A 16,751-nucleotide genomic window follows, 5' to 3' on the forward strand; every position below is an offset into this window, starting at 1 on the left:
GTAAGCATGTCATGAATGTATGAAATTCTAATGAAGAAAATGTTTATGAAAGGAGGACTGTCATGAAAGTATGAAGCTTTGATGATAATGATATTTTCTTTTTTTAGAAGCAAGTTCACGTCATGCATGCATTCACGTCATGTTTATTATTGTCTATATTTTGTAAATTGTTGGTATGTTAGTAGTTATAACTTACTGAGATTTATAAAGATATCACTATGGTAGTCCCAACTACTATTTCCACATCAGAATGGTAGAATCTGTGACAGGGTATGAAGAGTCGGGCCTCAATCAAGAAGAGACCATTGGATTGGATGAAATTGGCTAAGAAATGTCTTTGATTGGATGGAGGAATGCTATTGCATATACGCTATCAATTGTTTATGGTTTAAGGTGCTAAGTATGTGTTATGGAGACAAAGATGAAGTATGTTGTAATTAAGGAGTTTCCCACTCCCATACGATATCTTATGTTTTGGGTTATGCCCTTTCATGGAGAATGAACAAGTAAGTATGTATGCTTAATGTTATGAAGAATATCTTGGAATTCTAGTTTATTCTAACCGGACCGGAGGTTAAGGGTGTTACACCCTATACACAATGTATTTTAAAAGCATGAGTTTTATTAAGATGAGAAATCACCCTCCGCTACAGTATGTGAAATTCATAAAGTCAAAGATTTTCCAAGGGCGCAATCATCATCACACAAAGGTAGCATGTTGCATTGGAGAAAAGTTCAACCGGCCAACCAACTCGAAGACACTAACACATGATACACTAAGGGATTCTACAACCTGACTATCAGGCAAGGCAAACACAACACTACTCCACCCCAATCACCATGAGAGCATTCTCCTTCCCTTGTGAAGCTTATGGCAACGTCTCGCATAATTCATTCGGGGAAATCTCTATCCCACCCCATTATGATTGTTGACCCACCTTCAAGATTTCTCACACGGAGATAATAGTTCCACATGGAGATAATGTTTTCTATGCGAAAACAGTAAAACAAGTGACACCCCATTTAAAAGCAACTTAGGACTTAACCACAGTAAACATGACCCTAGTCTAGTAGAAGTTGTGACCCTTGGGAAGAATGAAAATTTTGAAGTTTGAGTTGGCAAAAGAGCTTAACCTTTGGTTTAGTTAGAATTATTAGAAAATTCCAGTGCTTTATTAAATTTAAGAAAAATGTGCCAAGAGGCCAATGGAAGGATGACACATGGCATATGAGAGACTTGCCACCTTGGTGGGTTAAGTGACTTGGTTAAAATACTAGATGGATTTTGAGAAGGCCCAAGAGTGATTTAATAAGGGCCTTAGCTTACTAAGATAAGAGGGTTAAGGGTAGACACAAAGACATTAGGTCGAACTTAGTAGACATAAGACTATTGGGGGGCCCAACTTAGTAACATCCAAGGTTATAGGCCCAAGTTGGTGAAATCCAAGAAAAAGACCCACCTAGTGTACTATTGAGGTAGTACAAGAGATTGTACCTGTAGAATGGGAAGAAACAAAGAAGCGCCAAATGGAAGATAACAAGTGGTTGAAGATCAGACAAAAAGTGGAAGGAAAGGAAGGACTAGAAGAATTCACAATCAGAAAGGATGGTATATTGTACTACTAGGATCAAAAGATTCTCCTGATAGATCCTGAGATTAAGGACAAGATATTGAGGGAAGCACATCAGACTCCATACACTGCTCACCCGAGAAGTACGAAAATGTACAAGGACTTGAAGTAACATTTTTGGTGGGAAGGCATGAAAAAGGACGTGGTGGATTATGTAAATAAATGTTCTATATGTAGAGTAGTCAAGGCAAAACATCAGAAACCCGTGGGAGAATTACAATCACTACCAATCCTAGAATGGAAATGGGAAGATATTTCTATGGACTTTGTAATCGAACTACCGAGAACCGCAACAGGAAATAACTCTATATGGGTTGTTCTTGATTGCTTAACAAAAGGTACTCACTTTTTGTCTATTAAAAATACCAACCCTATGGAGAAGTTAACCCAATTGTTCATAGCAGAAATAGTACGCTTGCATGGAGTCCCAAAGACAATCTTGTTAGACAAGGATGAGCATTTTACCTCCCAATTTTGGCAAGGTCTTCAAGACGAGATGGACACAAAGATGAAGTTCATTAATGCTTATCATCCAAAAATTGATGGACACGGACAATACAAACTTTGGAGGACATGCTAAGAGTCTGCATTTTGCAAGTGAAGGGCGATTGGGAGAAACATTTGCCACTAATAGAATTTGCTTACAATAATAGCTTTTAAGCCACCATTCAAATGGCGCCCTATGAAGATTTGTATGGAAGGAAATGCTTATCTCCCTTATAGTCGGATGAGGTAGGAGAAAGAAAGATATATGGTGTGGAGATTCTACAAGAAATGAGAGAGCAAATTTTGTTGATAAAAGGAAAGGATGAAGGCAGCTCAAGGCAAACAAAAGAGTTATGCAGAACACAGAAGAAGGAGCATTGAGTTTGAAGTTGGTGACTAGGTCTATATCAAAGTATCACTTGTGAAAAGGGTGATCCATTTTGGAAAGAATGGCAAACTAAGTCCAAGATATGTGGGACCATATGAAATACTAGAAAGAATGGGTTCAATTGCTTATAGGTTGGACCTTCTAGCTAAATTCCAAGGGATTCACGACGTATTCCATATATCTTCGCTCAAGCAAAGCTTTGGAGAACAACTGCCAGCAATCATAAGTGCAGAGGACATTTCGTTACAACCCAACTTGGCATACAAAGAAGTTCCTGTTCAAATCATGGATTGGAAAGAAGGAACTTAGGAGTTGAAAAATTCCTTTGATAAAGGTGCTTTGGCAAAATCACAATATTGAAGAAGCCACTTGGGAAAAAGAGGATGAAATGAAAACCAAGTACCCTTAGTCGTTTGGTTTGTAACCTGTTTGAAATCACATCACTCTTCTAAGAGTCCACATCCATACATGTACTCATGGCATCCATTTCTTTTCGTAAGTGTAACCTAATTCCCTTATCTATTATTTTCATTTTGATATGGCTCAAAGCAAGAGAGTAGTGCATCAATTTATTTTATCTCCTAGGTAGGTATGGAGACAGAGAGAAGAGCGCAGAAGGAGGAGGTTTAATAATATGGTTGACTCATATTGGATTCAACGAGAAAAGTTGGAATATCACAGGACTCACATATTGGGTCACGACGAGCAAGGAAACCTTAGAACCAGAAGTGCATTGTCCCATGAGGAATGCCAACCAACACTAGACCCTACCAATTAGACTAGTGAAACCCAAACCTGATGGCTTAGACGTCACGAGGAAAGACATAACCCAACCAACCACACATTACATGACTGACTAGAATCTAGCCGAGTGGCCGAGCTACGCCAGGCAAACCAAGAACCATCATTGTATCCCGTTGTCTCTTTCCTGGATATCTCAAAACTATCTGACTCCTCTATTCACCACAACCAATACTGTGAGGAGGAATCTTCAAAGATAAAGGACGCATCAATAGAACACTAGAGGGAGTTAGAAGAACAAGTTAACATGTACCACAACTCATAGGAAGATACCCTTTTCTATCATACGCAAGGAGGTATTGGAGGCTGAGAACATCGTTGAGGATTCCTCATCTAGTACGGGACTTTAGAGTCTTTTGTAAGTGCATATATATAATATAAATATATTATATGCATTATTGATTCGCTCTAACTCATACTCCGATTTCAAGGACGAAATCTTCTTTTAAGGGGGGAGGATGTAACACCCCACTTAAAAGCACCGTAGGACTTAACCATAGTAACCATGACCCTAGCCTAATAGAAGTTGTGATCCTCGAGAAGAAGGGAAATTTTGAAGTTTGAGTTGGCAAAAGAGCTTGCACCTTTGGTTTAGTTAGAATTATTAGAAAATTCAAGTGCTTTATTAATTTAAAAAAAAATGTGCTAAGAGGCCAAAGGAAGGATGACACATGGCATATGGGAGACTTGCCACATTGGTGGGCTAAATGACTTGGTTAAAATACTAAATGGATTTGGAGAAGGTCCAAGAGTGGTTTAATAAGAGCCCTAGCTTACTAAAAAGAGAGGGCTAAGGATAGACACAGAGACATTAGGCTGAACTTAATAGACATAAGACTATTGGACCCAACTTAGTAAGATCCAAGGCCATAGGCCCAACTTGGTGAAATCCAAGACAAAGATCCAACCTAGTGGACTATTGTGGTCAAGGAAAGGCCCAATAAAAATCTTGACATGGGGCCCATGGATAAGTCCACTTCTAAGCCCACACAAAAGGAATTATAGTTGGCCCATTGAGAACTCAACACTTGAAGCCCAAACTTAGTGTTCATATCACTCTTCCAATTGGACGTTACATACACTATACTATTGGTTTCCTTTCTTCCCAAGCCCATCCCACACACCCCTAGGGTTTTCCTCTCAACCATGGTAAGACCTTTAACTTGAGTTAAGGTTACTATTTCAAAACCCTCATCATTTTCATGAATAGTAACCCAAGCATCATGACTTGCATAGTTTTCTTCAAGCTCTTTTCTTCATAACTTTTTATATATAATTTTTGTCTTTTTCATTTTTTTTACATCACTCTTGGGTAACCCTTGAATGTTAGGACAAACCCAACCCATAAAACTTGAAGAAAAGGCATGTCAATGCCACAAAAACCCCTCAATTGGCACCATTGGTGCAAAACCAAGCAACCCTTTAAACAACCAAGACCATGACCCTTCCACAAGCTTTCATGAAGGTTTTTTGCACCACTCAACCCCCATTATGTCACCTAAAATAAGACCTAAGAGTTGGCCAAAAACAATTCCATGAACCAAGCCAAAAACACAACTATTCACCTAGGAAATGAAGAATGGACCAAATCGAATACCCTTGCTTTTTCAAAAACTTTCTGCACCTAAATTAACCACCACCTCTGCCACTTCAACCTAAGGAAGAGATTCAAAGCACTCCATTACATGTTTTGCCTATCCCATTCCATGAGCATAAAAAACAATTGGCAAATGGGATGGTGATGTTGAATCACTTGATTGAAACCTATGTACTCAAACATTTTCTTCATTTGCTACCCAAGCTTAACCAATTGGCAACCCAATCACACCTCATTACCCACATGGGAAGGCTACTCAATAGTGGTAATTATGCCAATAGTGGTAAGAAAACTTATAATACTTACACTGTAGTAGCTATATAACTAATAACTACTATATATATTAATTATTTTGACTTGTATAGTTATTATAACTTATAATACTTACACTGTAGTAACTATATAACTAATAGCTACTATATATATATTAATTATATTAAGTTGTATAATTATTATAACTTATAATAGCTATAACTATATAGTAATTATATAATACTTACATTGTAGTAGCTATATAGCTAATATCCACTATATCTATATTTATATTAATTATATTAACTTGTATAGTTATCATAACTTATAATAGTTATAGCTATATAGTAACTATATATAATATTTACACTGTAGTTGTTATATAACGTCTAACTACTATAGTTAATAACTACTATAGCTATATAGTAACTATATATAATACTTACACTGCAGTTATATAACTAGTAACTATAGTTAGTGTTATAATATTATATAAACTATAGGAGTATAGTTATCATAACTTATATATAGTACTTATATAATTCAACCATTGTAATTATACTAAGTACTCAAAGCATTGGCATTTGACTCATCAAATGAGTTCAATTTTCAAAATTTGATGAATTCATGTTTAAAATCACTGTATTGGATTCACCAAACATTAAAATCTGAAACTTTGACGAATTGTGCATTCCAATTCATCTTCAAATTTGAAGACTCACTATTCACACTCTATAACTATTATTTTTTTTACTTAAATCATTGTTTCTCAATTTTGAGCCACAACATATTTAAGTTGGGAAACAATAATTTAAGTATAAAATAAAATTATTAATTAACATATAGTTAGTATAATTGTAAAATATGAAAAAAATAAATTAAAAACAATATTATTAAAAAAACCATATTATATTATTATTTTGATGATTCCAATGGCTAAACCAATGTGGGGTTATGGATAGGGAGATTTTAAGTTTATGGAAAATATGTACTTTTCACCAAATTTTAAAGATGAAAATGATGAATCCAATATTAATGCTCTTAGTATAATAGAAACAATATATTTAAAAATAATATACTAAATATATTAATTAAAGGTATTATAATACTATTATTAGTTTCATTTTTATACTTTTATACTTTGTAATATTATTATTATATATTATTATTAGTAATATAATTATAAATATATTAATATAATAATCGTTTCAACGGATATTTATCCAGTTCGAACGAGACGCCATGGTCATTATAGACCCAGTTCGAATACAATGAAACAAAACTCTCTCATTTGAACCAGCAACCACCGAGAGCCTTCGAGTTCGCCTCTTAACTCCACCATGAAAACCGCCACTCAACCACTGTAGGAACCCCACATTTGAACCTCTAAGAGGTATGGGTCAACTCTTCACCTCTATTGTTTAGTTTTTTGCACGAATGGGATGTGTTTGGGGGGGTATGGATTTCGAATCCGAAATCCACCCATTTTAGTGTATTTCATGGAAATAACATCAAAATAATCGATAGAAATGATTGGGCTTCACTCCTTAATCATTTCTACCGATTAAAATAAAGGATAACATCTAGATATGAAGTCTTTCAGTTCAGGGCTGAGTCGACTCAGCCATGGCTGTTTGGCTTCTTCCGTTCGAACAAACTCTAGTCCGTTCGAACTCCGAGTTGCCAAACAACATTATTTCTGTTTGAACAAAATAAATTCGTTCGAATGAACAAAGAAACTCTATTCGAATGAACATAATAGTCCATTCGAATAGAGTTTTCTAGTTCGAACAGACTATGTTCTGTTCGAAAGAATTATTTCAATTCAGTTCAATATACTATAATTCTTAAATAATATAATTTAAATATTATGGTTAGATATATTCTTACTTTCATTATGGTTAAACAGTATATCAATGGCATCCAGTGGAAGAAAACGTGCGAGAGATCAGCCCAACCAAAGTAGTGGATCAGCAGCTCATGCTCCGGAGACGAGGACTACACTTGTCGAGCGTTCAGTCATTTTGTATGACTTCTCCAATCTTTCATGGAAGGGACGAAGCATACAGTCCATCTTACCGAGCGGGGATGGATACCGATCTGTGAGCAGCGAGGGACTGCATATGCAGAGATGGTCGGTGAGTTCTACCGTGCTATGGGAGAACTTAGTGCTGATGCTCTGTTCTACACCATATCAGTCCGGGGAATGAGTATTAATTTCTCTCCCAACATTATTGTTGAGTTCCTTGACATTCCCCGTATAGCCGACGCATATCCTGCAGCGGCTACACGGGGACTAGCTGCTGCACCATTTGATTCTGACATACTGACCGCATCCTCCATGCTAGCCCTGAATGTAGATTCGGATGCTACTTCGGATGGTAGTGAGGATGAGGATCTACCTGATGATGGTCTCACAGACGATCAGGTGCGTCAGCTACTGCAAGACCCATTGGCTCCTCCATATGATGAGAGCAAGGTGATCCGACAGGCTGATTGTATAGGATTTTTTATAATGCTTAATTTGATTGTTGGCTATAACATCAATCCGAAAAAACACAAGACTGATTTGGGATCGATCGAGCCAGATTTTTGCTGTGGATAATAGCACGGGGGATCCCATTGATCTGGCATTGTATTTATTCCTCTGCATTCGATCGGAGTCACACTTTTCCAGTGGAGGTAGTCTACCATTTGCACTGCTGATATCTAACCTCCTACTTCGATCGGGGGTTACAGTGTCGGCCACTGAGCGGTGGTCACCACAGAGGGGGCCCCTTAACAAGATCACATTTAGCAAGAGCTAGGGGCACTTGCGGAAGACTGCACCAGTTCCTCCCACAGATATCTAGCTTCTAGTAGTGCTGCCGCTGTTGAGAGACAGCCTCCTGGGGCTACTTTGGATCAGGTACGAGCTCTGTTTGTGAAGTTCGTTGAGCCCATCATGGAGAAGCTTAGGGATCTGAAAGGATCTATTAAAATGTTGCAAGAGGATGTTGATATACTAAGGAATTAATAATTATGATCGTTTTAGTTATTATTTTACTTTTTTATGTTGTATTGAACATTATATATTTGAAATGTAATTGATGTATGGTTTTTATTTCTCGTGTTTACTACTTTGTTTATTTTTTTCATTTTACTTGCCGTTCATGATAATATAAAAAATGATACTCTCTTTAAAGTTATATTTGTATAAATTTAACATAGAAGAAATCATTATAAAGTTTTGAAGTTAATTACATAAAAGTAATTTATGAATTTATAAATATTTTAACTCTCCGCAAATCATAATATATGATATATACACATTTTTATATTTTGAAAATGATAACAAATTAATGGAAAAAATATTTATTACTTTAATGGAAAAATATATGCACAAATCCATATTAATAAAAAAATTAATTGAATCTCTATCCGTTCCAACAAAGAAATTTAAGTTCAAACGGTTAATAACTTACGTCTTAGATAATGTGTGAAAATAATAAATGAGTTATTCCCCGAGTTTTGGGTCTCCAATCATGCTCTAAAATACTCCTACTCTTCCCAAAAATTTCTCAACCCAATAAAAGATTCCACCTAATCCAATAATATTTAAAGATTTTCACTTAATAAGCAAACCCAATAAATATTCTATATCCACCAAAAAAAAAAAAAGAGTCTAGGTGTGTTACATCGTGCCAGTATTGCATCAGGTAACTACTAACTTCACTTTCAGAGTGGTATTGAATCTGAAAGGGAACACTTAATAGTTGCAATATAGTTCAACAAGCACGATTCAACAACATACACCAATGGTAGTCGTCACGAACATAGGAATAAGGTTCAACTCTTTGTGAATGCTAGAATGGCCCTATCTGCATCTTTCTTTTTTCTATTTTTTCTTAAAGGATAAAATACACTTTTCATTCTCTAACTAATAGACATTTTACATTTGGCACTTGGAAATAGTAACAATTGGACGTTACACCCTCCAAATATTAATGAAGTTGCAAATAGCACAAAATTGGATGAGGGTGCATATTGCAACTTTTTTATAGTTGGAAGGTGCCATGTGTCATTTGTAATTTTGGGACAAAGTGTGAAATACTTAATAGTTTGAGGTGATAAGTGTATTTTCCCATTTTTAATTAGGGAAACAAACTTACAACAGACAGCAACAGTGTTAGATATTTACAACAGGGATTGCTTTTAACTCCCTGAATTTTGTCATCACTGCCAATTTTCCAATTGAATTTATTAAAGATAATTTCATTGTTCATTCCACCAATGACTATTTCTAATACCACTGATTTCTAGAATGTGAATTACATGTTAAGATTGCAGAGCAAAACTTCACCACCAAAATATGAAAACAACAGACTGGGGAGTCCATTTGTAAATCCAGGAAAAAAATTGTAAAAACATGCAGTCAATGGCAGTAATATGTTGAACAGTAATAAATTAAGGTAGATTATGAAACTCAAGTAGTTTGATTATGAGCTGTAATGTTTTGACTTCCACAGCACAGAGACAGGGTAAATGGTAAAGATTATTAGCCAAGCTGTGCGCATTAGCTTCTCACCTTCCCATGGTTACCATTACTTGTTGCAACTAAAGGGAGTTCCACAACATCTTGGCCAAATACTCAGAGAATTCCGGGTGATACAACATATGAGCTGCAATGTAAGCAAAACAGACTGCTATCATATCTTAAAGTAAGACAACATGAAATGTTAGAACTTAGAGAAGACTAGCTCTTACTTGACCATTAATAGCGCACAGTACATTCTCCCAAATTCCTGGCCCCTTCCATTCTGTTTGGAGAAGTGTTTAAGTTAATACAAAGAGTAACAGACTGGATAGAAATGGCTTAACATGGGCTTTAAAAATGCATTATCATTTGAAAAAAAAAATTTATTAAATGCTCACCCCGTAAACCATGGCGGGAATAAGGTCACTCACGTCCACTAATTGAATCAATTATAGGGGCAAAGCAATCCTGAAATGTAAAGAAAAGTATCTCCAATTAAATATTGCACTTCTTTATGCTTATTCCACCTACACAAAGAATGATTCATTTGTCTCCCCTGTATGCAAGCATTAGAAAGATCATATCAATAAGCATAAAGCTTAAAAGAAATTATGAATGCTAGAGGTACAAAAAGAACCAGTATATATCTCTAGAGTTCAACCATGAGACGAGATGAATGGTCAAACCATCCATCAAAATCAGGAACTTTATGGGATGGTGGTAATTTCAAGTGGACAAGTGCAACTGAGAAGAGTTTTGAAGTCCTGAAAAGGATGGTGACTGAAGCTCCAATTCTCTCTTTACCCGATTTTGATAAAATGTTTTAGGTTGATTGTGATGCTTCAAATGTGGGTATTGGTGCTATTCTTAGCCAAGAAGGTAAGCCTATAGCCTTCTTTAGTGAAAAGTTGAGTGATTCATGGAAGAAGTATTCGACTTATGACAAAGAGTTATATGTCATTGTTCGTTCCTTACACTATTGGAGTCATTATCTTCTTCCTAAGGAGTTTATTCTCTTCTCTGATTACGAAGCTTTGAAGTACTTAAATAGCCAATAGAAGCTCAATAGTCAACATGCCAAATGGAGTGAGTTCTTGTAGTCATTTTCATTTCTTCTCAAGCATAAGGCGGGTGTTCAAAATCAAGTGGGTGATGCTTTAAGTCATCGACATTACCTACTTTCCACTATGCGAGTAAATGTTGTAGGTTTTAAAATAGTGAAGGGGTATACCAGGATGACCCTTTCTTTGCAAAGGTATGAGAAGAGTTTTCAAATGGTCCTCATCATCCTTTTTTCTTACAAGATGACTATCTATTCAAGGGCAACTATTTATGTATCCCACATTGCTCTTTAATGAATTTCATTATTATTGAAGCTCATGGCAGTGGACTTGCTGGACACTTTGGAAGAGACAAGACACTTGCTCTTGTCAAGGAAAGCTTCTATTGGCCAAAGATGGAGAAAGATGTTATGCGACACTTGGAGCGTTGTTGAACTTTTCACATTGCCAAGAGTCATGGCCAAAATACGGGGTTGTACACTCCACTTCCAGTTCCTGAGTCTCCATGGGAAGACGTAAGTATGGATTTTGTTGTGGGTTTGCCAAAGATTCAAAGGAACAAAGATTTTGTTATGGTGGTTGTTGATTGCTTCTCCAAAATGGCACATTTTGTTCCTTGTAATAAGACACTTGATGCTTCTCATATGGCTGATCTTTACTTTCGAGAGATTGTCAAATTTCATGGTATTCCTAAGACAATCACTTCAGGTCAAGACACCAAGTTCATGAGTCATTTCTGGCATACCCTTTGGCAAAAACTTGGAACTAATCTTCAATTTAGTTCTACTTGCCATCCCTAAATAGATGGTCAAACAGAAGTTGTCAATTGAAACTTGGGCAATTTGTTGAGAAGTTTTGAGGGAAAAAATAGTAGACAATGAGATCTCTTGTTAACACAAGCTGAGTTTGCATATAATCAATCCAGAAGTCAAACTACTGGCCATAGTCCAGTTGAGGTTGTCTATGGACAAAATCTCATTAGTCCTCTAGAGTTGGCACCACTCCTTACTACCCAGCAGTTTAGTTGAGATGTTGAAGACAGGTAGTTCATTAAGAAGCTACACGAATAGGTTCGAGATCGCATTCTCAAGCAAACTGAGAAGCACAAGAAGCAAGCCAACAAACATTGATTTTGGAAATATTTAGAAATGGGCTTGGCTTGGTCCGGGTGTTACAAGCAGCCCCTCCAAGCTCCAATTGAATTTACAGTGTCATTCCATGCTACAACTGTGTTTAGATATCCCTTGTTGGAAATATTTTTGAAATAATTAATTATATAATATTTATTAATAATATTTTTGGGTTGATTTTGGAAGTTGTGAATTATTTTGAAAATAAAATATATGGTAAGTTTAATTATGAGGTTTATAATACTTTGTGTCCGTTTATGCATCGTGAGCCATTCATTGGTTTTATGGTATTGATGTCCTTGGTTTGCCCAAAGGGTTGGGGTTAGTCACCCCATGACAAGAGTGGTTTTTAATTTCTCTCTAATAGAATTTGCAGTGTCATTCCATGCTATAGTTGTGTTCAGATATTCCTTGTTGGAAATATTTTCAAAATAATTAATTATATATTATATTTATTAATAATATTTTTGGGTTGATTTTGGAAGTTGTGAATTAGTTTGAAAAGAGAATATATGGAAAGTTTAATGATAAGGTTTATAATAGTTTGGGTTCGTTCATGCATCATGAACCGTTCACTAGTTTAGTGGTATTGATGTCCTTGGTTTACTGAGAGGGCTGCGATTGGTCACCCCATGACAATAGTAGTTTTAAATTTCTCTCCATGCGTGCTGCCCAGCACCAAGGCGTGCATGCGTGAAGCACTGCAACGGTTAGGAAAATAAAATTCCCAAAGCATGCCCCACGTTACTAGAACTGGTGCCAACCAGCTGGAAGAGAAACGAGGTGACAATTGAACCAAGTTCAATTGTTGTGTTTTATGGCAACAAACACAATATATATCCTTTTCGAACAATTTTCATAAAAATAAAAAGTAATCACTTTTCATTTTCATCTTTTGGCCATCTATAAATAGACCCATTGGCCTGTCAAAGACTCAAAATGGGGGACACTTGGTAGACTTCCATACGAGCCTAGACTTCCATATGTTCTTGTCACATTTGCTCTTAGGCTTCTTCCAATGATGGTGGCTCGATATGATATATATGTGTTAGGCGAGACAAGAAATCCCCAACAGCTAGCACTCTGCTCAACAACCTTATTCAAAATAGCAAGATTGAAAATATCTCGAGAATTAATGGCATTGGTATTAGTAATGGAAGGAGGCATGGTACACAGAGGGATGGTACAATTGAGGATGTCACGTACAACGAAACAGATAATATATAGAGAAATTATATTTACAGTACTGAGGGAGAGACTGCATGGTCCCATTGAAGAATTGGAATAAAAGAAGAAAAAACATCATTTTAAAAAGGATATTATTGTAATTTTTATTTTTTTTAAATATAACTGTATGGACTTGTATGAGTAGTTCCCATTTGAGAACTGTATGTAAACTAACTCTAATATATATCAATAATCATTCCCAAGAGATAAGATTTTTTTTCTCCATTAATTTTTTACTGCTCCTGCAAGATAAAAAACAAACCAATGATATTGCTTCAGAGTATTGGTATTGGATTAGTCATTCCATTTTCTAAAATTTGACTAATATGTAACTTTTTTATTTTTAATTAATCACTCAAAACCTAAAGCCTACATTGGATTAATCATATTCACAATGATTTCTATAATAATAAAATATTATTATTTTTTATATAATTTCTTTAATTAATTTTTATTTTTTAATTAATTAATTTTTTCATAATCTTTAATAACCTCCAACAATCATATTCATTTTCATTTTTACAATCCAATAATCTATAATATAACAATCTCATATGTAAATAAAAATCTCATAATTTATACATGAGCGAGGCAGCGCAAACTGGACGAGACAGATTCAAAAGTCGACCTACTAATCAACTATGTTGATTTCGACCTAAAATTATTCTCAATTCATAGGCTAGTACTTATAAATAATGAGGAGTTGCGCGCACGCCGGGTCGAAAGCTTGCGACTCGGAACCAATTCAGAATGAACAATTAACGTACTTGGAAGGATCGTCACGTACAAAGAAATAATTTTGCGCGTGTGAAAATTGCCTCGTCATGGACGCAAATTGACGCCAACGGTTGAAATTGTCAATTTTCTGAATCGTTGTCAACCAAGCTAGCTCAAGGAATCAGACCACCTCGCGCGCGCCCATATATGGCCAGCAGAATGCAACCCATTTTACTCGACATCACATGCAATTTGGTGAACAAAATCCATCGTTACCTGCTGTTGCAACCACTATCATTGATCATTTCTTGCTCTCTGCAATGGCTTCCATGATAACCAGCCAACCTCACTTTGTTTTGATACCACTCATGGCACAAGGCCACATGATACCGATGATAGACATGGCCAGACACTTTGCAGAGAGTGGCGTGATTGTCAGCTTGGTCACTACCCCCTACAATGCCTCCAGATTCGAAACAGCCATTCATCGAGCAACGGAATCTGGCCTCCCGATTCTACTTGTTCAACTGGAATTTCCATGCCAACAAGTGGGACTTCCTATTGGGTACGAGAATCTTGACATCCTCCCTTCACGAGACCTACTGACCAAGTTCTATGAAGGTCTAAGCATGCTACAACAACCTTTAGAAAAACACCTCCAAAATCAAAGGCACCCTCCAACTTGCATCATATCTGACAAGTGCCTCTCTTGGACATCCGAAACAGCTCAAAAGTTCAATATCCCAAGGCTTGTTTTCCACGGGATGGGTTGTTTCTCGCTTCTAAGCTCCCATAATATCAAATTTTACAATGCTCACCATTCTGTCAGTTCCGACTCAGAACCTTTCGTGATCCCAGGACTGCCCCAAAGAATTGAGATAACAAGAGCCCAGCTTCCAGGTTCATTATTTGCTATGCTGCCCGGCTTGGATGATGTCCGAGACAAGATGCAAGAGGCCGAGTCAATGGCTTATGGGGTTGTTATGAATACTTTTAATGAATTGGAGCCAGGGATCATTGAGGAGTACGAGAAGGCCATCAAGAAGAAGGTGTGGTGCGTTGGTCCGGTTTCTTTATATAACAAAGAGAGTTTGGACAAGTTCGAGAGAGGTGACAAACCCTTAATTAATGAGCAACAATGCTTGGGATGGCTTAACTCGATGGAACCAAGCTCTGTTATTTATGCTTGTCTGGGCAGTTTATGCCACCTGGTTCCCTCACAAATAATCGAGCTTGGGTTGGGTCTTGAGGCGTCAAAACAACCATTTATTTGGGTGATTAAAACAGGAGAGAGATATTTAGAGTTGGTGGAGTGGCTCGAGAATGAAAGATTTGAGGAAAGGAACAAAGGGAGGGGACTCTTGATCAAGGGATGGGCTCCCCAAGATTTCATTCTGTCTCATCCGGCAATCGGAGGTTTCATCACCCACTGCGGTTGGAACTCAACGATAGAAAGTGTGTGTCGTGGGGTGCCAATGATCACTTGGCCTCTCTTTTCGGAGCAGTTCTTGAATGAAAAACTGGTGGTAGAAATTTTGAGAATTGGGATTCGAGTAGGGGTGGAGATCCCTGTCAGATGGGGGGAAGAAGAGAAAGTTGGGGTTCTTGTGAAGAAAGAAAAAGTAGAGAAGGCAATAGCGTTGTTGATGGAGGGGGGAGATGAAGGCATAAGGAGAAGAAAGAAAGCAAGAGAGCTTGGAGAGATGGCAAGAAGGGTAGTGAAAAAAGGAGGATCCTCTCAATTGAACATGTCATCCCTTATCGAAGATATATCCAAATTACGATTCGTTTAAGACAAGGAGTAGTACGTACATACGGTACTCCCTTAGAATAAAAAGGCAAACCATAAATAGGATGTTATGTATTTAATTTGCCAATCAACAAGTGTAAGTTATAAAGTTCTCGTCTGGTAGAATAGATTATAATTAATTTTCATGAGATTATTATGTAGGGAGATCGATGGAATAAAAGAATCACTAGGGTTTCTTTTTATTGCATGTTTTCAATTTATCATGTATGTTTGAAATGAATAAAAATATATCTATATATATATATTATATTTGTCTTGATCGGGTCGTACATTAATGACGGAAATCACACAACGTTCGTGACAATATAATACCTGAAATCATATGCAATTGTACCTCCTTTTTTTTTTTTTTTTTTTTTGTCCATATTCTTTCATTCTTTTGTATTATAGCTACCTCGCATGTGAAGTTATGAATACATGGAAAGATGAGTGGCTTGGAATAAATAAGGATTGATATTTAGACAAGATATGCAGCTCGCGGACCTGTGGGAATTGTAACACCCAGGCCGAGTAAGGCTCAGGCTCACCGAAAACCCAAGCCCAGACCCAGGCCTGGCCCATGAGAAGCCCAGCAATTGAGGGCCGAAAACGGGGCCATTTGGGTAAGTTTATTTTTTCCTCCTTCAGTTTCCTTCTCCACCCTCGCCTGTTTTCTCATTCACGCCCCCACCCACAATTATATCTTTATCCCTCCTAAAGCTCTCTCATTCCCCACAACTACTCTCCATGCCCCAGTCCCTCAGATTTTCTAATAGGTTTCTCCCTCTACCTCTCTCTCTCTCTCTCTCTCTCTCCCATTCACAGACCACCAGTGACCACCGCTTGAGACCTATCCTCATCGACCCTAGCCACCGTAAACCGAACCATCCCAATGCAAACTACCCAGTCCTCCCACGCCCAAGGCCACGACAATCACCAAGTGATACGACCACGCACGACCACCTGCACCCTTCAAAATCGCTGCCTCGCGAGACTACCTCCACATAAAACCAACGCCACAGCTCGGCCACGAGTCACCCACTTACACCACTCAGTCACGGCCTTGCACCACGACTACCCACCCTACGTAAACCACCATAAAGCCTCTGCTTTTCCACACTCAAAACAGAGCACTGCTCTCCCATAACTCCCCTAA

At 37.2% G+C, this 16,751-nt stretch overlaps 1 protein-coding gene across 1 annotated transcript; it reads left to right on the forward strand.

Annotated features, from left to right (window-relative positions):
* Nucleotides 1-14,094: 14,094 nt before the first annotated feature.
* Nucleotides 14,095-15,599, forward strand: LOC121265837 (UDP-glycosyltransferase 73D1-like). Its single transcript, XM_041169505.1, has one exon. The coding sequence runs from the start codon at nt 14,127-14,129 to the stop codon at nt 15,597-15,599; it is 1,473 nt and encodes a 490-aa protein (XP_041025439.1). The 5' UTR covers nt 14,095-14,126.
* The last annotated feature ends 1,152 nt before the right edge of the window (nt 15,600-16,751 follow it).

The sequence above is a fragment of the Juglans microcarpa x Juglans regia genome, chromosome 5D (assembly GCF_004785595.1).
Source record: "Juglans microcarpa x Juglans regia isolate MS1-56 chromosome 5D, Jm3101_v1.0, whole genome shotgun sequence".
NCBI lineage: Eukaryota > Viridiplantae > Streptophyta > Magnoliopsida > Fagales > Juglandaceae > Juglans > Juglans microcarpa x Juglans regia.

What these genes read in the sequence shown, in the direction of transcription:
- LOC121265837 (XM_041169505.1), top strand. Translation starts at nt 14,127, where the DNA reads ATGGCTTCCATGATAACCAGCCAACCTCACTTTGTTTTGATACCACTC.